Raw genomic sequence first — 23,037 nt, 5'->3', positions numbered from 1 at the left:
TTCATACAAGACATAGATCTAGGCCTTTAACAATAACAGAAACATCCAATAGCAAACGTTTTCAACACCGCGGTGCGAGTCTAGGCTGTTCAATGAACTGCTATTTCGATGACGGTTACGTTAAGGTTTGTTTTAATAAAATATTTCTCTTTGCTGGTAGGCAGGCTTAAAACATTGTAATATGTGTGACTATTTTCAGTGCACACTTCAATATGGTCTTTGTGTTATGGATTTAAACTATTAAAATCAAAATTTAACAATTCTGAAATTGATTACACTAGGAAAATGAAAACACAGTACCCAACTGTGTTATAGTTAAAAATAGTTTCAAGGATACAATCTTTACATTTGATTGGTTGTTTACTTCATCACTTTCTATATTTAGAAAAGTATTGCACCATAAGTTAGCAACGTAGACGACCAGAATACTAGAGGACCAGGAAGGGTGTAACATCAGAGAAGTAAACAGTAAGACTAAAATATTATTGTATTAAAAATATTATTTATGCCTTTATTTCTATTGATCTATGTGTGTCCCCATGTTGTATGCATCATGTTCAGTAACTTTAGACGAGAACCTTTCTTCTACCAATTTTCAATTTTTGTGTTTGTTTCCTGCTTTTTAAACAGAAAGTGTTGGGGTAGGAAAGCCAGCGAAGCCGTGGCGACTAATCTGTCGGAGTTAGAATTTGTTGATCAGCCTTGCCACTTTCACACACTGGATCTAAATAGAGCAGCAGTTTTCAGTGAAATACAGAAAACTAGATCTTATACTGCCACGGCTACCGCAGAGGCGACTACTGGTGTTGACAGAATGATGGAAGCTGACGAAATATTTAGCTTCTATGACGAAGAGGGCGGAATACCACAAACCCTCGACGAGCTAGTTGATTTGCTGGATATCAAAGTGAGTTCTGGAACGGCAGGCTCCTCTGATATCCAGCACTTCCCCACGTTCGCCTCAGAAGACATGTGGCCTATTTGACACAGGTAATCTTTCAGGGACTCATTAAAAATAGTAGAAAAAAATCTAGGCCTACACCAGCCGCATTCACCATTGGTCTATTTTATTACATTATATTATTCATTATCCGTTTTGGTGTAAATGGGTCTATATTTTAGATTTAGAATGTAATAGAAGTAAACTGATGTGTTACACATTATGTGATTATTATGTTTGGTCCAAGTTTATGGATTAGCAATGTGCTATTTTTAGGATTTTTCTTTAGCCCACATTTACTAAAAATAGCAGCTTACAAATACTGTTACACCACCTGCAGCAATGGTTAACCATGTCTTCTTATACAATAATAAATATGCATTGACTGATCTAGATCAACACTTTTTAAATACTCGGGGATAGACATACAATTCCAAAATGCTTTAAGTAGGCCTACATAAAATCTTTAACAAATTTTGCATAGCTAACATTAGTAACAATGGACTTAGTACATAAAAAGGCTGTTTACTCTCAAAGTAATATGTGAAGTTATTAAGTAAAGTCTCTTCTGTCACCAACTTTTTTTCCTTAAATAAAAAGGAACATTGATACCTGTAAAAAAGAAACCAAATTCCATAAAATTATGGTGTAGTATTTTATAGTTCAAAAACTCAGCGTTGTGAGTTCATATTTCTGTTGCTGCAAAGATTTCTTATTGACTGAAATTATTTACTTAGTAAGCCTACTTCAATATTGTTTAACCTGGATTATTAATTATGGATTTGTCTTTGGCATTTTTAAAAGCTGAATTAACTTGAAAAAAATCTAGCACATTGACTTGGATGTATGAAACTAGCTGAATGATGCCAGCTTCAAGTGATACTTTTTCAAAATGAAATACATTTTTTAAAAGACAGGCATTTATGTAATATTTTTTTCTGTCTAGGCATTGCTGGTGGCGTCCTTGATGTCACCAGCTTAAATCTTCCGGCTGACATCGACAGTGGGCTTTTTCTGCAGGATCAGCACATTTCTACACCAAATGCCAATACCCTGTATAGCATTGATGATAATTTAAATCCTGTTATGAAGCTGGAATGCGACCAGCCTTATGACATGGACAACTGGGATCTCTTAGACCCTCTTGCTGACCTTGAAACTGACCCATTGGCTGATGACGGCTTGGATGCATTTGTTAACTTGGATAGATTTTTGATGGAAGTGAGTAAAATATTTTCATATACCATACATTTAAAATGAAACACATTTTGTTATTAATTTTAAAAAGAAAGTTAATGTTTCAGTGAAGTTATTTTAATGAAAGAACAGGGCAATTGTGCTTATTAATATTTAAAAGTTGAATATTTGCATATTCAGGTATGTTATTTATCAACATCCCTCCATATTTAGAAGGGATAAATAACCTAGTTCACTACACTACTGATCTGTTTGTGGGGTTTTTTTTTTCATTTGTTGTTTTTAACTTTGTTAACTTTAAGTAATCCAGTTTTGTTTCTTGACAAGAATATTTGTAAATATTTTAGTCTAAACTTCGGTTAAGAAAATGTTAACTTTTTTTTTTCTTTTATCTCTTAGGACTCTCTGTTTGATGATAACATTCAAGTTACAGCCGATACTGAAAGACCTGTCTTGGAATCAAATGTTTCAATATTGTGCCCTGAAACATTTGATACCACAAATTCTAGCAATGATCCACATTTTAAGATTACTGCCTCAACCAGTAAAACATTACCTGAACAAAAAGAAAAATCTGGTAATAGAAAACGAAAGCTAGGCAGTACTGCAGTTCTCAAAACAAGTATGTTCGAAATTATGGCCCCAGCCAGGAGTGGATCAACATCAGATTCACAGCTAGACCACGACTATTCATCCAAAGTAAAAAAGAAATGTGTAGATAGCACTGTTGAGACTGCAGAAACCCAAGATGCTAGTTTGGTGGTTGAAGGAGACGAACCTGATAAACAATCAGTGAGGAGAATGAAAAATAATGTGGCTTCTAAAAGATCTCGGGAACAACGCAAACAAAAAATAGCAGACATGGACCAAGAAGCAGAAGAGCTAATAGCTGCGAATGAAAAACTTAGGTTGAAAATTAGTGAGCTGGAGAAGCTAGCTCAAGAACTGAAAGCTCAGCTAGTAGCTAAGATGACAGGGAAATAAATTTTTTGGATGCACCCTTTAGGCATTAACCCAGCAAGTACACCGTTCATAACTGTTGTAGTTTCTGTTCACAGTTTGAAGCCAGGCTCTTACTACATCTTTAAGATAGGTCTTGTTGCAATCAACAATTTGTTTAATTTTCCCCAGTTGATTGTTACATTTTAGACCTTATGCCTACTCCTACACAAAACTAGGCGTATCATCCAAAGCTTTTTATAATATTCCACTTGCTGACACTCTGGTAATTGCTCCTTTGCCATTGGCTTATTTATTTTAGTGCAGTTATCCAGCATATTTTGACTGTTAGGTGGCTTAATCAATACATTTTTGTATAATACTGTAAAAAAGGTTCTTGTAAATCATGATTTATAATAACGAACTGTGAAGCCAATGCACTTTATTCTGCTTTTGCAGCCATCTTACATGATTTTCCTATTTGGCATTTTTTACCATTTGATCATTGTGTTTTAAAAATGTGTTAAATGCCGGGAAAGTCATTTCATCTTTCATTTTTGTCACTTTTATAAAAAAAAGTTAATTTAGACTTTATTAAACCAACTTATTTTTTTTTAAATTATTTTTTAAAAGCAGCTTTACGTGAATTTTTAGAAATTGTCTTAAACCTCAAAAGAATTTTCAGGAATTGTTGTAAAAGTTGATTGGTCCTTCCTGCCAGCTGATACAACACTTAATCTAGGCTAACTCGGAATTGAAATTTTGTCATATTAATAAGGGAAGGGCATCTTATTTCAATTTCATACGGCTGCACCGCAAGACTTAGTTTCTCATTAACAGGGGTGCCAATTTTTTAAAATATTTTTTTGCTTGATAGCTGGGATTTCAGCCCCTAACATTTGATGTATCAATGATTATCATTGTAACAGGTTAAAAAAACTTTAATGTTCATGAAATTGAATGTTATTACCCCTTCCCCTCCCTGTTTCTTGTGGTGTGCCATATATCAGATGCTACTGCTCTGTAGTGTATCATTTTTGTTGTATTGATTCAATCATACATCAATTTCACAGGTTTCAAGGCTGTGAAGAAATTTTTTATATAAACAGGATGAAAAAGTTCAGCAAATAAAAAGTTTAAAAATTAAATGCCTTGTGTTTCTGTGATTTATTATTCAGAGCTAAGTTAGCGCTGCTATCTTGAAGATCTTAATGTGTCCTGGCAAGGCATGGTTTTTATGGGTCAACATGGTCGTGTGGTAGAGCTTACAACTGCTAACCTAAAAGTGTTTCCAATCTCAGGCTAGATGCCATAGAAATCACCCAGCTCTGATGGTTGGGTATAGTGTATCTACCTATCCCACCATCATACATGTCACATATACTATGATATACAGTTGAATTCTACTTTGCCCAATGGATTGCCATTTCAAAATGGTAACTTTACTTTTGAAATAAGATAAATGGAGTCAGCTTTTTTTATGATTACTATAGCAAGTGAAATAATTTGCATGAGATTGAAATCCAACAATACTGATCCAAAAAATGAAACAAGGTCATCAAGGTTAACCTTTTTTCTGGGTATACAGCCAGATTCTTAACCTGTAGATTATGTGGCTCATACGATTAGTGTCCACTGCTAGGAGATGACCAGCACCATCTAGCTTGAAAGAAAGTGATATTTTATAGTTACTACATAATAGCTGAAAAAGCATCTTCACTTTGCAGACTCATTTTTCTCTACATTCTATAGTAAATAACCCTATTCAAGTTAAAGGTGCTTAAATTGTAGCTCAATCTGAGGCCAAGTTACAGATCAACAAGGCTTCAGATCCCAATACACATACATGACAAGTCAATGACCAGCTGATGTGGAAATCAAGATTCATAATGTTAGTGAATACCATACATTTGTAAATAATAGATTATTTAAATTCTGCTACAGAAATAACACGAGTATATTCAATAATTTATTGGAGGAGAGGATGATATTGATAAAGGTAGGAATTGATGAATGAAATTATTGGACATTATTTTACATAAATATTTACATCACAAAACCTCAGCACCATCAACATAAATAATTGGAACCTCTACTTGAATTTTAGTCATCAAATAGAATCTGAATAAAAGTCAATTCTAATTCTTTAACAACACCACTGTAAGTAAGTGAACAATAGATGCTTATAACTTTAAAACATGAGTTTTGCTTGTATTTTTACAAACTTTTTTTTTCCACATTTCTCACAATATATATATATATATATATATATATATATATATTACAATTATAGAAAGTTTAAAACAAATTTTAAAAATTTAAATTGTACACAAGACATACACAGACAACAGATTGCTCACATGAAAATTAATTAAGGCCCCAACTTGTAATTACAGGGAAAAGCTAACATCAGCTCTTAAGAGTATTCTGCAGTAAAAAGATAGCACACTACCTCGTATGTACAACTTTTTAAACAAACTGAAATTTTCTTTAAATTTCATTCTCAGTTATTTGTGTCTGCTCAATCATCTTCATGTCTGTGTAAAGTTTGTTCCAGAGATTAAAATGTGCAGCTTACTCAGTGACAGTTGTTTCCAACTTGTATTGTGACGAGCACTGCAGCAGATTAGACTACATGCTATTTATAGTTACACTTTGGTGCAACAAACAATGGTTGTCTGTTAAATACTTTTATCAAATATTGCTCTTAATGCAGAGCCTTTGTTTAGCTAGGTTGATTTTTAAAACAACATTTTTAGACATGCACATAAAATATGAAAATGTTGCCGTGTTTGAATGTTCAAACACATATTTTTATTATAGAGGCTCCAGTTCTTATAAATAATAATGCAATTTAATATACATAAAAGTTTGATATATTGCATAGACAATAAACCCTTTCCAAGGAGTAGCAGTATGGCATCAACACAGTTCAATTTTTAAAATTTAGATCACAAAATAATTCACAGCATAAAATATAAATAAATTATATCTTACAATGATTCTTTAACTTCAAGTAAAAAAATAAACATACAGGGATTTTCAACAACATTAGTGGAAAATTATTTATGAGGTTGGATAATTTTCACCAGGGCAGACTAACTACTACTAGCGACTATTTTCACAAGCTTTCTGATGACAAGGAAACAAGCCAACACCTTATAGTGGTGGTGTGGTGGGATTTTGAGGAAGACAATATCAAACAAGGCGGATCCTTTAAGCTAAGCATTGTCTGGCTGATATGAACCCATTCATTTTAAGCACTGTAGTTGACTAGTAATGCCAATTTAATGTACGTGATGCTATGTTCTATAAATTGTCTGCCAGTGGTCTGATCATCTTATCAGGATCTATGTAGTTAAAATAAACCCCACTAAAACGTAATGCTCAATTACAAGGGTCAACATTTTATTGCACATTGGGCTGACAATGTATTCATGGCTGCTTCTTGAAGTCCAAAATATAATGGATCTTCTTTGATGTCATCCTGCGGATGACAAGAGGTTAAATCAGTCAAGGGAAATAAATAGCATTAACTGGGATAGAAAACATGGAATGATAACAATGTAATGGGACAAAAAAAAAGTTGCAAGATTTTGTATTTATTTTAACTTAATGCAGCTCTAATGGTTTGTTTTTACTTGTTTTTTACATGGGTTATATCTATTCAAATACTCAGTGTTGGAAATAGTGACTGGGTGTATGGTTTTTGCTGATACATAGGTACTGCTCAAAATAAATTCAGTTAGTTCACCCAATTCTGATTCATCTCAAAGCTGTTTTCATAAAACTATGTCAGCATAAATCCTACAGTTACAGCTAAATGCACTAACTAAATTGTCTTTAAACCTGATCTGTTACAATACTACACTAGTATGTTTACTAATGGGGTAGGTGGGAAGAAGGCAATACAGACACATCAGCTCAAAACAATAGTCTGTCCTAGTCTTTATTTTTTGCTGTTTTCAACTCTTTCAGGATTGCTAAGATAGGCTTGTATCAACCGTATTAAACATCAATTTTTTGTTGAAATTTTCCCCATTTAAAATTTGAATTTGTTTTACCTAGAATACGTGTTGTCAAACAAGAGGGTGTATATGCCAGGTTTTTTGGCATTCAATTCTCCAACAACCGTCTGCTTGTGTGAGTCACACTTGCATGGTGCAACAATCTCCTCTGCTTCTGCTACACCCACCTCCTCGTCTGCTCTGTAGTTGACACTAAACACAATGTCCTGGTTGATCCACAAATTAAAAGTATACAAGGGTACATAAAGACAAGTAATTGTTTAAAGTACAGGTAATTTTCAATTGCTTTGAAACAATGAGGGAGAGATGAGAATTTGTTTTAAATTATTCAATCCTGGCTGTAAACTGATCTTCAGCTCAAGTTAGTAAAAATGGAGATTTGATTAGAGCCTAACATTAGTCAGGAAAAGCAATTATAGTGTAACATTTCTCTGTATCTACTATTAGACATGTTAGAATAGTGAACTTAATTCGTTGGCTGATTTTTTTTAAACATAGAGAATTTTTTTTTAATTTTATAGAAACTGTATTTTAAATAGCTCTAATCATATCATACCAAAAACATTCTAACAATTTTTTTTAAATGGAATAATAAGAAAGTGGCTACCTTTGGGTGATGTAAGAAAGTGGCTACCTTTGGGTGATGTAAGAAAGTGGTTACCTTTGATTGATGTAAGAAAGTGGCTACCTTTGGGTGATGTAAGATAAGAAAGTGGCTACCTTTGGGTGGGATGACCTCATTCTGTCTGTTCACTTGGCCAGCCTCCAGTTCATCAGCATACAGGAGCATGCTGCTTGTCATGCTAAATTTGAACAGTAACATGTTTTATTTGGTTTACAACAACATAATTTGATCTGGCAACTTAAAGTTTCATTTGGAAAATTTGACTTGCTGTAACTTAGTTTGATCTGGCAACTTTTAGTAGCTTGGTGTCTCACAGTTCAGATTTTAAGTAGAGGTCAGCTCAGTAAAACTCCAATTAAGCATTATGTACTCTATGCACATTATTCTAATTAGTCACAATGTTCAGTGGAAAACAAAATTAGGTTTACAATATTTTGGTTACATGGTGTCAGAAATAGTCGCACAAATCTGATAAAAAATAATTCTGCACAATTTTTTGTATCAAGCCTAACTTGATACTGGTTAGAAGTACCGCATTAATATTTAGACAAAAATATAACTTAAAAAGGGATAAAAAGAGAAGGGGATACAACAAAACAAAATCAAAAGAATCAAACTTAACAATCACTGAATGAAAAAGTGCAATTATTTTTCCAGTTACTTGTCAATCAAACAAAAAATATTAATTTTAGGTGAGGGTACTAAAAACAAATCATAATTGAAAAGGTGGGTACTAATACAAAATGTTTAGGTAAGGGGAGGGCACTAGCAACAAACTATAATTTAAGGGGGAGGCACTGACACAGAAATTAAAATTTCAGGGGAGGACACTAAGATAAAATGTCACATATCTGGCAACATGGACATACTTTTGAGGAACAGCGGCAGGCAGTTTAGGATGGGTGTACTCGTTGATTGACCTGAGCACTTCCTCCTGGGACACAATCTGAAACATGGCTTCGTCAATGTCATCTTCATTGTCGTTGCCAGTTATCCCTGCAGTGTCCTCATGGTTAATATCATCGTAAATGCTTGGTTCATCCTCAGTGAGGGGGACTTCACTACTCTCAACTGGTCTGTGAAGCAATGGGCAGGGAGATAGCAGGGAAGGATAATTTGGATTTGACAAGCTGCTTTTTTTTTCATTTCAGCCCAAACTTTCTTCAGATTTGCAAAACATGAAAGGACATGTATGGAGCAAGGATGTGAGGTTAAGCTTTTGTTTTGTCTGAAGATGATTAGGTTTTAAAATAATTTAACTCACCTTTGTTTTATCTTTCCTTCATCTGTTTGGTTAGAGCTAGAGCTTATAACTCCTGCAAAAAAAAAAAGTGGCATTTTAGTTGCATGATTTTATTAATAAACGTGTACATTAAAAAAACCACTAACTTAAAAATGGAACTGTTTTATTTCAAATTAGCTACTCAAATGTAAGACAAAGACTTTTTTCTTTAATAGAAAACAAAACATGAGAAATTCAGGTAATAAAGGTGATTAGTCAAATGACTTCATATTGTATGAAATATTCTATTCACAGAGATCAGATCAATTCAATATTATATTGTATAAAACATTCTATTCACAAAGATCAGATTAATTTGACATCGTATTGTATAAAATATTCTATTCACAGAGATCAGATCAATTCGATATTGTATTGTATAAAATATTCTATTCACATAGATCAGATTTATTTGAACTGAGAAACAATTTTCGTAATCAATAAACTAAACAAATTTAATTTATTGTTTTATTGTTCCACTATAAAGAACTTGTGTGACTTTTTTTTACAATATTCATGGCTAAGTCTTCCCATAGTCAGAAAAAGTTTCTGTTTTTTTAATACAACTTTTTTTTAAAGACAAATTACAACATACCTGCCCTGTTTTCCCTAGTTTTATCCTGCTCTTCCTCTTCATCTTCATCACTTTCATTATCTAACATGGATGAAGATAAGAGGCTGCTGCCTAAGTTTTGTTGATGATCAAAGCAGGGCTTACAAACTCTAACTTTTTTACTGTAACAAAGTCATATATAAATGAAATCAGGTCTAACAAATTCAATTTATTTACTGCTACACAAAATTATATGTGGTGTTAACAATAAAAAAGTACAAACTTTTTACTAATAAAACATTTTTTTTTTAAATAAAGATATACCTGCTGTGTGGACTGTCCATCCAAAAGTCGGAACATGACCAACAATAAATTCTACCACACAACCTACAATGATGCTGTAAAAAATAAAATCAATCGTCAGAATCTATAAAGTAAAAAAGAAATTAATACAGAAACAGTGCAGTTGATTGTAATCAAATAGCAGAAGCATGTTACTATTTTAAAAGTTGTTCTGTTTATATATAGGATTTCCAGAATTATGTGCTTTTAATCCCAACAACCCTCTCCCCTACAATAAGTGTATATTTTTAGAATTTCTTCTATTGTATCATTCTCTTTAAAAATACAAGTAGATCCACAGGACTTGATAAATGTTTTATTATGATCAAACTCTGGGTAGCTGAATACTGACATTTGATAGACTTACCACATCCACAGGACTTGATAAATGTTTTATTATGATCAAACTCTGGGTAGCTGAATACTGACATTTGATAGACTTACCACATAAATAAGTGAGAAACAATAATTTAATTCATTAAATAATTAGAACATTGTTTTTTTTCTTAAAACATATGTTTAAATATTGTTTTAAAACACATACTATAATGGAACAGATTAAAAAGTTTGTGGTAATAAGTGGAGATCTGCACAAGACCAGTTATATCATAGTGAGGTAAAAAATAGTAGGCACTGTGGCTTTTTTACTCAGTGACTGTTAGCAACAAAACAAAGAATATTGGAATCCTATTACACATTTTAAAACAACTATTGCTTGAAAAATATTGAAAGTGAATTTACCCTCCTAACAAATATTGAGAACTCTGTTTTGCACAGTGTACAGTTGGAAACTTTGGCGTTGTCCTGCCACTTTTCACCCACTTTCCTTTTCTGTTCAGTGACCAGCTGATCTGTTTTATGCCAGAGACTATCTTTATCTCTGTAACAAAAGAGCACATTTAAATAACACAGGGTATGCCTACACTCTTAATAAACTTAAGGAATTTTTTCGTTCACTATTCTTTTTGTATTTAAAACAACAAAGCATGTTATATATTTTAGATTTCAATGTATCAATTGCTTAAGTTTGGTTTTGTTTTTTATTGGCTGGACATATTTTCACAATCAATCTAACAAAAACTGTGAGCATATGTGGTATTTAAATTGGCTTGTTTTTTTTTTTACTTTAAAATACATTAAAAAAATGTTTTCGTACTAATGTTTAAATAGAATAATGTAATTAAAGTGATAATAAATTACAAAACCTTGTGAGCTTTATAATCTGTTTCTTGATTTGATCATTGTCAGACTGCAGCATCTTGATTTCTGCATCTTTTTCTTTAACATCTTTTTCGTATGCCGTCAGGTCAGATTCTAACTTGGAGCGCTTGCGCTGTTCTTCTTTTAAAACTGTCTGGAGCTTATTCACAACATAAAACAAGGGTTTAATCCAAACAATAACAATTAAAGAAATTATATGTTAACATTGAATTATTTAATTTAACCAGCAGAAGACCCAGATTACTATGGGAAACAGGGCACTACCCCCCCCCCCCCCCCGTCAATTACCCCTGAGACATTCCCCCCGGCATAATTACACCTCTGCTAATTACCCCCCCCCCCCCACCAAGTAGAACATTACCCCCCCCCCCCCCCCCCCCCCACGGACATAGGTTAAAGTCCAGCTAGGGTTAAGGTTAGATTTAGGGTTAGGATTAGTTATGGTCAAGGTTAGGCTTCAACCAATGTCTAGAGTTGGTTTTGGTTTTGTGTTAAGTTTTAGGCTGAGGTGAATGCTAAGGTTTTGGCATTTTTCTTAAGGTTAGGATTAAGGTTATATAAAGGTATATAGCTTGAGTTAGAGTCAGGATTCTAACTTGAGGGAGGGGGGGTAATTGCTCCAGGGGGTAAATACAGGGGGGAAATGTCAAGAGGGGTTTACATGCTCCAGGGGATAAATACAGGGAGGGGATTGTCAAGGGGGGGGGGTAAATGACAGGGAGGGAGGGAAATGTCAGGGGAGGTAATTGACAGGGGGGGGGGGGGTAATGTCCTGTAGCCATTACTAAGTTACCTGCTGCAGATGTCTGTCTAGCTGAGCGCACTCATCTTGTTTGACAGTTAACTGTTTTTGTATGTCTTCTATCTAGTAATACACAGAATAAACATATCACAATTTGCACACTCGTTAAACGGAGTATTGTCTTATTTAATTCAGTACTTAAAGTTATTGGTAAAGCATTTAACAAGTAAATTAAAAACCTGTTCAGAATCTGTTTCCTTAGATTTTTGTAGCGCTTTACATTTAGTCTCAAGCTGTTCAATGATTATTTCTAGATCAGAGATCTGAGTTTTTAATTCTGCTGATGTTAGAGTTTCTGATTGGCTTGCCTGGGGATAGAAATTAGAGAAAAAATATTGTTTGTGATTACTTTAATGAAGATAAAGTCCATAACATTATACGTTGTTTACTTCTTAAAGATATTTACAAAAACCTTGATGACCAGAGTTATGCCATTGGATAACAGTCTAACCACACCCTCAATTTCTGTGGTTTTAGTTTTTTTAAATGAAATTTATGTAATTAATACAACATAATTGCAACAATATAATTATGAACTAATTGAATTAACAAGGCACAGTGCTACATTACACTCCTACCACCTATAACACCCCACCTCCCCCCCCCCCCCCCCCCCCACCCACCAGAAAAAGTAGACTAACCTGCACAAGCTCTGTCTTTAAAATTTGCTCAGAGCTAAGCTGAAACTGCAAGGCTGAAATTTCCTCATTTAAATTTTCATTGTTTAATTTTTCCTTCTCAAGTTCAAGCTGAATTTTCTTTATCTCACTAAATGAAACAATCAAACATTGGGGATAAGAAGTACATGAATTAACTCTCACATGCTTGGTGCTGCAATATCATAAATTGTTCACTATTTTTAATAAGGGGGCTTCAAATTACGAACTTTACTGCAAGTTATCTAATTTTGTAGAAACTACATTAAAATAAAACATATTTGAACATTTTCTCAATTTTTTTCTCAGTTCTTTGCAACCGTAGTTATAGCATAATAGATGGATAATTTTAATTCTCCTTGGCAAAATATAAGAAAGAGAGTCCCAAACAGTTAGTTAATCTGTAATATGATTTATCACTTTTTACCTTTCGAAAATTTCTTTTTGCTGCTCAAACTTTTGCAGTACCTTCACATCTGCTTCCAATTTAACAATATTGCTTTTCAGTTCTGTGTTTTCAGTTGCCAGGAATTCTAATTTTTCTACTCAAAAATAAATTGAAAATAGTTGAATGTTTATTTAATGTATTACAGACTACATTGACAAGTTAAACAACACCTTCAATAAAATAAACACTCATTATTTATCTGAGGTTTTAGTCTGAGAGCATTAGGTAGAAAAGTATTTTGATTTTTGTTTAAATAATGGTGTCTTATTAGAAGGTGAAGTGGGGCAGAGTATGTGATTACAAACTCCTCAACTTGATTTCAAATTGAAATATCATACCCCCTAAATGTAGAACGTAACAGTTTACTGCCCACACAATGTCTTGGTATATTGTGGCCAAAGAGTAAAGTGAACTAATCAATTCTAGACCCAAGAGACAACATTTTTTTTATCTTCTTGGTTGAGAATCCACAAAAATATGTGAATGCTAAAGGTTTTAGTGGAAATATTTAATTTTTTTTCAGAATAATGTCTAGGGAAATCCCCATGAAAAATGTGATTTCAAATCAATACTAAATAAATAAGTCTAGTGAGTTCTCTAAAGGTCACAGCACAATGACCACAAAGTCTCAATGTGTTGAAAGAAGAAGACAATTTTTTGAACAATTTGAATGACATAAAAACTGAAACACAAGGTTTTCAAATTTTTTTTTTTTTGCTTGTAGTACTCACCTTGGAGTTCCATCTTCTCTGTCTTGAGTAGCTCTAGAGCTTCCCTTGACTCCACAAGCGACTCCTCCAAGACTTTGGTGCTGAAGTCAGACTGGGATTGGTAGCCCTCCAGCTGGGTAACCAGCTCAGACTTCTCGGCCTGCAGCTCCTCCAGCTTCAGCTCAACCTCCCGCTTCTGGGAGAGCTTCTCCTGACTCTCATCCTCCGCAGCCTTCAGCGCAGCTTTATAACCCTCAACCTCCCGATGCAGCTGGTCCTTGTCTGTCTCTAGCTTGGACAGCTCCTCCACCATGGCTTGACATCTGCTGGCAAGTTCATTCTTCTCTGTTGTCATGTTTTCTAGCTGTGCATACGACAGAGCCAGCTGCTCTGAGGTCTCTGTCAGCTGGGATTTGATCTGCTGGGCGTCTTCCAGTGCAGCATCGGTCTGCATGAGAAGATGATCTCTCTCCTCAGCTAGAGCTGACACTTCAGAGCTTAATTTATTTATGGATTCAGAATTATCCAATGTAGATGATTCAAGCTCTGCGTTATCTTTTTTCAGTTCTTCAATTATCCTTTCATAATCTAAACATTTAGAAGCTAACAGTTTTTCTTTTTCTGACAACTGATGCTCAAGATGTCCAATTCTGTCTGTGAATGCCATTACTTCTTCGTCATGTTGTCTTTTAGTATCATCTAATTCATGCTGAAGCTTTGAAATCGTCTCTCTCAGGATTTTTCCTGTATCACTGGCCCCATGACTCACCTCTTCTATTGCACATTCATGTTGCTTTACCATCTCCTTCTGAACTATTTTCTCTTTCTCAAGTTCATGGCTAATTCTCTCCCTTTCCAGATTCAGACTTGCAATCTCTTCACCTTTCTCAACAATTTCTTGTTCAAATTCAGCAATTTTGTTTTGTAAAATGAAATCCTGTTCCTCGTGTTGCCTTTTAAGCTGCTCAATCTCCACAACGAGGCTGAGTATTTTTTCATCCTTTTCCCCCTCCGACCTCTTCATCCCTTCTGACTCTGTCACCAGTCGCATCATACTTTTTTTCTCCCCAGAAATCTCCCGCTTTAGATTTTCAATCTCAGTTTTATAGCTCATCAGATCCACTTTCAACTGTTCCTTTTCTGAATTCACCTCCTTCAACTTCGTATCCATCAGTTTATTCTGTGACTGCATGGAGCTGAGATTTTCATAGACACTGGCCAGTTCTGTTTGAACAATATCAATCTGAGTCTTGTTTATATCAATTGTTACACTTTTTGCCCCCACTTCCTCTTTCAGTTTACCCACTTCTGTGTCTAACATTGTAACTTTACCCTCGGCCTCAGTGAGTAAATTTCTCAGCCTCTCAAGTTCAGTGTTGGAGGAGGCAGCAAGTTGTGAGCTAGCCACACTCTCTGCTAGAACCTTCTCCCTCTCCGCAATACACTCACAGAGTTCTTTAGACTTATCTTTCAGTAACTCTTCAACTGAATTCAATTTTTCCAACATGGTCTTACACTCTGATGCCTGATTTTGTTTTAAAGCTGCCAGCTCTTCTTCTTTTGAAGATAATACTTGCTGAATATCTGATGAATTATTTCTAAACTGCTCCAACTGGGTTCTAGCTTCTACTAGAAGGTTATCCATCTCACTCAATTTTTTGTCTTTTTCTTCCAGATTTTTCACCAAATTTTCCATGTCAACAACATGACCTTGACATTGTGAATTCAGAGCATTATTCTGGTCCTGTAGAGTGTCTAAACTTTCTTTCAGTCTACTGCACTCTTCACTTAAGTTTTCCTTATTTTTTTCAACATTTTCTAACACGCTTTCCACCTTGTCCTTATCTTGACGTAATCTTTCAATGTCGTTCTCTTTCTCAGCCAATTTCAGCTCCAGAGTGACAACATTTTCCTTCAACTGACCGCTGGCCAGTTTTTCTTTACTCAGCTCTTCCTCCGATGAACACAGTTGGTTTTGTAGGGTATTTTGGGTTGACTGGAATGCTTCATGCTGCTGTTCCAAACTTAAACAATAACTCTCTAAATAAGCCAAACGTTTCTCTTTTTCTTCCACCTTTTCTTGCTGTAAAGTCTAAAAAAAAAAAGCTTTACCAACTAATGATCTTTTCATCAAAAATTTGCAAGTGCAGAATGTGAATGTTTAATGAGTTAATATTCAGTTTAACTTGATATTAATTAGTGACCTATATGTAATGAAACTTAATCAGATTGAAAATCCAAATATGTTACTTGCAGTTTAACTCTAATGAGTCTATCAGATTGAGAATCTCAAAATGTAACTAGCCATTGCTAAGTGTCCCACCTCTAATGAAAGTCTATCAGATTGAAAATCTCTAAGTGACCCACCTCTAATAAAAAGTCTATCAGATTGAGAATCTCTAAGTAACCCACCTGTAATGAAAGTCTATCAGATTGAGAATCTTTAAGTGTCCCACCTCTAATAAAAGTCTATCAGATTGAGAATCTCTAAGTGTCCCACCTCTAATGAAAGTCTATCAGATTGAGAATCTCTAAGTGACCCACCTGTAATGAAAGTCTATCAGATTGAAAATCTCTAAGTAACCCACCTCTAATGAAAGTCTATCAGATTGAAAATCTCTAAGTAACCCACCTCTAATGAAAGTCTATCAGGTTGAAAATCTCAAAATTTAACTAGCCATTGCTAAGTGCCACACCTGTAATGAAAGTCTATCAGATTGAGAATCTCTAAGTGACCCACCTGTAAAGAAAATCTATCAGATTGAGAATCCTGCAGTTTTAGCTGGAGTTGTTTCACTTGCTCCACAACATGAATGAGACAATTTTCTATACTCTCAGAAGGCATTGAGCTCATCTCCATCTACAAGAGGCATTGAAAAATAAAAACACCAGTTCCATTAGGTTCTTACATTATGTGTATCTATGTGAACAGTTTAACTAAGTAAATGTTAAGGTTTTTAGCTTTGATTTCATGTCCACTGTTTTTGTAAGGTTCAATACAAATTTTCAATTAATGTTTTGTGTGATAATAATAAATTAACAGATCTATTAAATTAAAAATCAAAAATTATTTTAAGATTTATTGCAATGAATTTACAAAATAATATTTTAACTACTAATTTAAATTTTTTGTAAAAACACAGCTATCAACACAGATTAGAAAACAGTTGGCACACATCAGCTTGTGCAATGTTGTCCACACAATAAAAAACAAACGGGGAAATCTCATCTGACACTTAATGAGCAAAAAATTACCTAAGAACTAAAAATAATTATCATTAAAAAAGTTTAAAAAAACCCACGTTTTCTGATTGAACTAAAAAGTAGAAAATAAATGCTATACATCACAATAATGCAAGCGATCACTCTACTATAAGCGATGAAAAACGTGGGGCGCCGAAGTAAAAGTTTTTTATCTGTCATTGTTAATATAAGATGTAAAAGTTATATTACTATTGATTAGATAATACTATTGACTTTTATTAGGGAGTTTGTAGAGAGTTAACAGTATTAGAAACTGTAAGAAAATCACGGCGCCCCACGTTTTTCATCGCTTATAGTAGAGTGATCGCTTGCATTATTGTGATGTATAGCATTTATTTTCTACTTTTTAGTTCAATCAGAAAACATGGGTTTTTAAAACTTTTTTAATGATAATTATTTTCTACTTTTTAGTCTTTGTTTGTTTGCATTAAAATCTTGCTATCGATTTTATCTTTTCGCATTCACGTTTTTTTTGGGTAAACGAAGACAACTCGTAAAAAACACGTGCCTTGAACCCGTGTCGAGTGGGTTAGCAATCGTGTGCCCAACAACTCGACCATATCGTCTCCCCCATACTGGCCACCAGTTGTTCCGGTTGTTTGTAGACAAACACCGCGTGACAACTACTCAGTAAGCAAAAAGAGGGAGAGTACCGAACCTTGTTTTCATCAAATTACAGTTACTGGGTTATGTCCCTTTTTCCCCCACGTTTTTTTGTACAATTATATAGCGGTCTAAAATGATCAATAAAATGTTTCCATGGATCAATTTAGTAATAATAACAATTGAATATTCTATTGTCATCCAAAACAAAGCTTCCCTGAAAATTTCAGCGCGCTAGCTAACTGGGAAGTGCCAGAAATTTCGATCGCAAGATTTGATTGGAAAAACAAACAAACAAACAGAAGCGAAAGCAAGTTAAAGAAAACGTGGGAAAAAAAACTGACAACTTACATTTAAAATTGTCATCAATTCTTGCACCCTCTTTTCTTCCTCTCTCCTCAGGATCTTCCCATCCTCCATGTCCTTCATCACTACCTCCAGCTCTTTCTGGAGCCTGTCTATCTCTCTCTTCCTCCTTTTTCCCTCAGCCTTGACCTCTTTCTTCCAAATATCTTCCTCTGACTCCAGCTGTGATACTCTCTTGACTTCCTCCTCTCTGAATCTTTCATTCAAATCTTTCAACTGATTGTTGTGTGCCTGTTCCAGTTGATCTTTCTCTAGCTTCAACTTAACATGTCTAAAATTACAAACAATTCAGTTGAGATTATGGATTATTAATATTGGATTGTGCAGGATTTGGATTGTGCTCAAAGTAATTTAGAGAGATAATGATCAAAGGAAATTAAACACATCTCAACAAGCTAAGAAGGAGTTTTACGAAGGGTTTTTAGAAAAAAAGCTCTTAACAAATTAAACCGTAGTTTTATTAAAACGTCTTTAGACTTTAACTTTGACTTTTTATTTTCAATCTCGTTGCACATATATAGCTAAACCTAATTTGTGCAGCATTTGTTGGTTTTTTTTCTGGAGTAAATTAAATAACATTTTCAGTAAAAAGCAAAACAAAAACTCTCACTGTATATGTAGTTTTATATCAACTAATACAATTACATTAAGTAAAAAAAACAACACTTTATCTAGCTTTATATATCACTAAATACAGATAAATAACTGATTCTACGGCTGATTCATGTTTCAGGAAAAAGTAATAAAAACACACACTTTATCTAGCTTCATACATCAATAAAATCATTAGGTAAAAACAACACAATACATCTAGATTAATAATAATATATCAATAAAAACCATTCAGTAAAAAACTAACTCTATATATAGCTTCACATACCAGTAAAAACATTATGTAAACATTCACTCTACATCTAATTTCATATACCAATAAAACCATTGGGTAAAAAACTCACTCTACATCTAGCTGCATATATCTCTCCTGTAACACAGCATGCTGGGATTGGAGCAGAGACAACTGTTGTTGCAAGGCTTGTAACTCTCCTTGTAAAGTCCATGCTGATTGGCTAACCTGCTCCTTTTCCTGCTGCAAAGCTCCAATCTGACCAATGAGTTCACTTTTTACACTTTGAGCCGCCTCGAGTTCTTTAGCTTGTTTTTCAACTTCAGCACTATCAAATGACATGCTAATCTGACTCACTGTGTCCTATGGTTAATGAAATATATAAACTTCAATAACTGGGAGAAAAAAAATTAGTAGATTAAAATTTTAAAAAAAACATCAAACTTTTACAAGAAAATTACTGAAATCTTAATAGTGTTCTTATAATTTTTAAAATAAAATATTAAGTTTAAATGTTTTTTGACTTTAAAAAAGAAAGAGCTTAGATGTACCATGCTAGTAATACTTGACCTGCGACTAAGTGGAACGTTCCATGATCCGCTGCCAACTGTTTTGCGACTTATAAATAGTAAAAAAAAACATCATTTTTTATGTAACTACAAGTAAGATTTAGAATTGTAAAGAATTATAAGGACCAAAATGTGTGCAGAAATTACTAAATGAAGCAAAATGATAACTTTAAAATTACATGAAGCATACTTGATTTATATAACAATCTTAAGCAGTATTTAATTTATTAATTCCATTTCATGACGACTATAAATCTAGTTAAACTACCATTAAAAAACAACAACAAAAATTACTTTGCAAATGAAGGCCAAGCTGCATCTAAATCATATCCCCGAGGTGAAAGGTCAAAGTGCATAGAATTGAGATCATATAATGAATTTATGAGACCCTGACATTCTCTCTTATTCATCATAATACTACTGGGGAGAAACCAGGCCCTGTAGAAAGAGCAATCAATTAAAAATAACCAATATAATACCCTTAAATAACGTGAGATGGAGTGGTCTAGGGGTAGAGAGCTGGACTGCTAACCCATAAGTATCGAGTTCGAATCCGTGTTCAAGTCCCTGAGTCCACCCAACTCTGATGGGTACCTAACTCACGTTAGGGAAAGTAAAGGCGGCTGGGCATAGTGCTGACCACACTATCTCTTCATATGCCGAGGTCACAGAAACAAGTGAACTCTACTTCACTTGCCCCATAGACCGTCAGGTTAGAAAGGGAACTTTAACTTAACCCTTAAATAACATCTTTTTATTACAACTCCTTTTCATATGTGTATACCTTAAATGTGTACAATACATTGCTAAAATGTTGAAAAAAAATAGTATTATGATGTTAAAAAATGCCTGCATTGGTAAAAAATGCACTTGTTTAGTGTTGAAAAACTTACACAGATTTCATCAGGTACAATTCAATACACTACCTGTGAAAAACTTACATAGTTTTATTGTATACAACTCAATACTACAGTTGGGAAAAACTTACATAGTTTTATCATGAACAACACACTGTTGCAATGTATCTGCTAATCTCTGATGAACCAGACAGAACCTGATAAAAGCTCGACCTTTTCCTAACGATGTTTTATTCTAAAATATACAAAATAATATGTTGTTTCAATTTTTAATAACATTATTTGATTAAATGTTTCATTCTTAAATATACAAAATAATATGTTGTTTCAATTTTTAATAACATTATTTGATTATAAATGTTTCATTCTAAAATATACAAAATAATATGTTGTTCCAATTTTTAATAACAATATTTGATTAAATGTTTCATTCTTAAATATTCAAAATAAAATTTTGAATTTACAATATATATTATTGGAATGTATTTTTGTATCAAGATGTGTATATAAAAGTTACAATTCATTTTTTATCCTACCAATAAGTATGATGTTCCCATCAAGTAACTTTAAAAAGTTTACACTTAGTTGACATGTGGAAATGGGAGAAATCTACATACCTCTGCAAGACTCTTCACATATTTAATGCCATCATTAGATCCCTTGGCACTTCCAAGGCATTCACAAAAGTAATCCCAGTAGTCTTTCTTCCTTCCCAATAAAGACACCCTTTCTTAAAACACAATAAAAGGCATTTAATTATTGATCTACATCACAAGTTAGTTGCCATATTCAATACATTTTAAGCAGTTATTTTTAAACTTGCCTTTCATTCCTACTTGAATAAGATGTTCTAACTTGGCACAAAACTTCTGCAACACCAAACTGTCATCACTGATTGGTTGGTGATTTTCAAAAAAGTCAGCCTTCAGCTGGATGATGCACTCTTCATAGGAAAAAATTATGAAAGTATGGGAGCAGAAAAAGTGGCTGATTTTTCATACCAATTTCTAACAATGGACTATTCTAAAAATTCAGGGTTGTTAGTAATTTTATAATAACATTTTCCAGTGATTAAGGGAATAGAGTCAATGTTGGTATTAACACGTAATAATAGTTAAATCATAACAACATAATTCTTCTTTTTTTAAAAGCTCATTAATATTGGCATTTTGTTAAGTGATATATTCTTTAATAAAGGTATTGATAACATGTTTTTAATATTCTTAATCTTAAAGCACTTGTAATTACCAAGAATGTCAGTCAACAATTTCTTTTGAAGTGGTTGAGAGATAGTCTTGACTGATGCATCACTGGATATTGGAAACACTGATGAGGCCATCTGTTTAGATATATATTTCACACTATAAAAAAGTTGTTATTATGTGAAGGATTAATAACTTGGATGTGATTTATTAATGATTAAGCTTTCTTTTAACAGGTTTGTGACAATAAACACTAAAAAGATAAGCTACTTCATACAAATGAAGTAATCTCTTGAAGTATGAATATGAAGTATTTGAAGAAGAGAACTTTTCAAAATAAGAAGGTTGTAATAGCTTCCTTTTAAAATAGAGATGTGGCAAGCAATTTTCTCTAAAAATAGGTGTTTTCTAGCATCTCCAAGAAGAGAATTATATATATAGATTAGGCCTATACATTCTATTACTATTAGTAATTTTTAGTTAGTATACTACTAATACTAGGGCAGGGCCTAGAACTAGACCTAGTTAATATTAAGTTGACTATTTTACTATTTTATATTTAATAAAGTACCATTTAATTAACTTTAATTATTTTTTTAATTAAGCTGTGTGCCACAATCCAATGTGTATGCCATCAAAATTTCTAGATCTATATCTAGTTCTAAGAATATTTAATATCTAATTATTTTATTAGCATTCTTGCCCCCCCCCCCCCCCCCCCCCCCAATTTAATTATTAATAGCTTTTCATTTTGTAAACAAAAAACTAACTGCTAACTAACTATCTATATATAATTCTCTTCTTGGAGACGTTAGAAAACAAGCTGTAAGCGCGCCTTGCAGTCCCCTCTCTTCCTCTCTGGGAAGTCTGGTGAGCTGTGGTTCACGCTAAATGTTTACAATCGTAGAGCCGGGTTTAGTGACGGCTATTTGGGGCAGATAATTTAGTTTGAAACGATTTTAAACTTAGGGGAGGTAGCTAAGAGGAGGCTGCTTTCACGGGGGGGGGGTTAGGGGAAAGGAGGGGGGGTTATCGTCCTTAACGACTTACTGATAGTCACAATCATGATAGTGTTTTAAAGCAAATATAACAGTGACAGCAGTGGTACTGTTGAATTCACAATTTATGAATTACTGAAAACTATTAACTGTAACAGTGTAACTGTAGTGTAACTGTAGTGAAAGTGTAGTGACGTAGACCGACGTAGTGTAAGTTGTAAACAGACAGCTAGAGAATACTACTGACTACTAGAAATCTAGATCTAGAGATCTAGAATCTAGAATTGAGAATCTAGATCTAGATCTCTAGATCTGGGTCTCAGACTCGATCATCAATAAAAATTAATATTTTTCATATTGTAAAACGTAGAAAAAAGCTTACATTCACTGAAAGTATTGCTTTTATTACGGTTAAAATTGCCTAATTAAATAAATATGTTATTTAAAACTGCATCGTCAAGTATTACTCTCAGCTTTAACAATATATTTTGTTTCAGATAAAAGTATAATGTTTTGGTCTGAAATTTTAATGTTTGCCAGGTGTTTTAGGTAATTCTATTCAACTAACATAAAAAGGTAGGACTAAGAAGC

The 23,037-nt window shown here is 33.6% G+C and overlaps 3 protein-coding genes and 2 long non-coding RNA genes across 5 annotated transcripts; 1 reads left to right on the top strand and 4 right to left on the bottom strand.

Annotated features, from left to right (window-relative positions):
* Positions 1 to 385: 385 nt before the first annotated feature.
* On the top strand, positions 386 to 4,224 carry LOC131956901 (uncharacterized). Its single transcript, XM_059321528.1, has 4 exons — positions 386 to 468; positions 631 to 990; positions 1,887 to 2,161; positions 2,537 to 4,224. The coding sequence occupies exons 3-4, from the start codon at positions 2,027 to 2,029 to the stop codon at positions 3,119 to 3,121; spliced, it is 720 nt and encodes a 239-aa protein (XP_059177511.1). The 5' UTR covers positions 386 to 468; positions 631 to 990; positions 1,887 to 2,026; the 3' UTR covers positions 3,122 to 4,224.
* A 1,992-nt stretch (positions 4,225 to 6,216) lies between these two features.
* Positions 6,217 to 7,306, bottom strand: LOC131956898 (uncharacterized). Its single transcript, XR_009389008.1, has 2 exons — positions 7,141 to 7,306; positions 6,217 to 6,563 (listed from the first exon to the last, which is right to left on the bottom strand). It is a non-coding gene; the product is annotated as an uncharacterized LOC131956898 (long non-coding RNA).
* A 343-nt stretch (positions 7,307 to 7,649) lies between these two features.
* LOC131956912 (uncharacterized) lies at positions 7,650 to 10,780 on the bottom strand. Its single transcript, XM_059321543.1, has 7 exons — positions 10,648 to 10,780; positions 9,889 to 9,962; positions 9,607 to 9,746; positions 8,994 to 9,045; positions 8,599 to 8,805; positions 7,793 to 7,907; positions 7,650 to 7,670 (listed from the first exon to the last, which is right to left on the bottom strand). Exons 2-7 carry the CDS (start codon positions 9,906 to 9,908, stop codon positions 7,650 to 7,652), a joined length of 555 nt encoding a protein of 184 aa, XP_059177526.1. The 5' UTR covers positions 9,909 to 9,962; positions 10,648 to 10,780.
* On the bottom strand, positions 10,506 to 20,893 carry LOC131956896 (putative leucine-rich repeat-containing protein DDB_G0290503). Its single transcript, XM_059321525.1, has 14 exons — positions 20,864 to 20,893; positions 20,378 to 20,481; positions 19,684 to 19,827; positions 19,372 to 19,438; positions 18,933 to 19,183; positions 17,962 to 18,247; positions 16,484 to 16,603; positions 13,765 to 15,835; positions 13,013 to 13,127; positions 12,571 to 12,697; positions 12,109 to 12,237; positions 11,921 to 11,992; positions 11,112 to 11,266; positions 10,506 to 10,786 (listed from the first exon to the last, which is right to left on the bottom strand). Coding segments are annotated over exons 2-14 (3,711 nt in total). The 5' UTR covers positions 20,380 to 20,481; positions 20,864 to 20,893; the 3' UTR covers positions 10,506 to 10,614.
* Positions 20,894 to 21,069: 176 nt separating this feature from the next.
* Positions 21,070 to 22,960, bottom strand: LOC131956897 (uncharacterized). The gene is made up of 3 exons (XR_009389007.1): positions 22,829 to 22,960; positions 21,495 to 21,585; positions 21,070 to 21,189 (listed from the first exon to the last, which is right to left on the bottom strand). It is a non-coding gene; the product is annotated as an uncharacterized LOC131956897 (long non-coding RNA).
* Positions 22,961 to 23,037: the final 77 nt, after the last annotated feature.

This window comes from Physella acuta, unplaced genomic scaffold (assembly GCF_028476545.2).
Source record: "Physella acuta isolate Inbredline_101_S28 unplaced genomic scaffold, ASM2847654v3 ptg001183l, whole genome shotgun sequence".
Taxonomy (NCBI): Eukaryota; Metazoa; Mollusca; class Gastropoda; family Physidae; genus Physella; species Physella acuta.
Note: the sequence above shows the minus strand (reverse complement) of the source record. Positions and strands in the feature narration are given on the sequence as shown.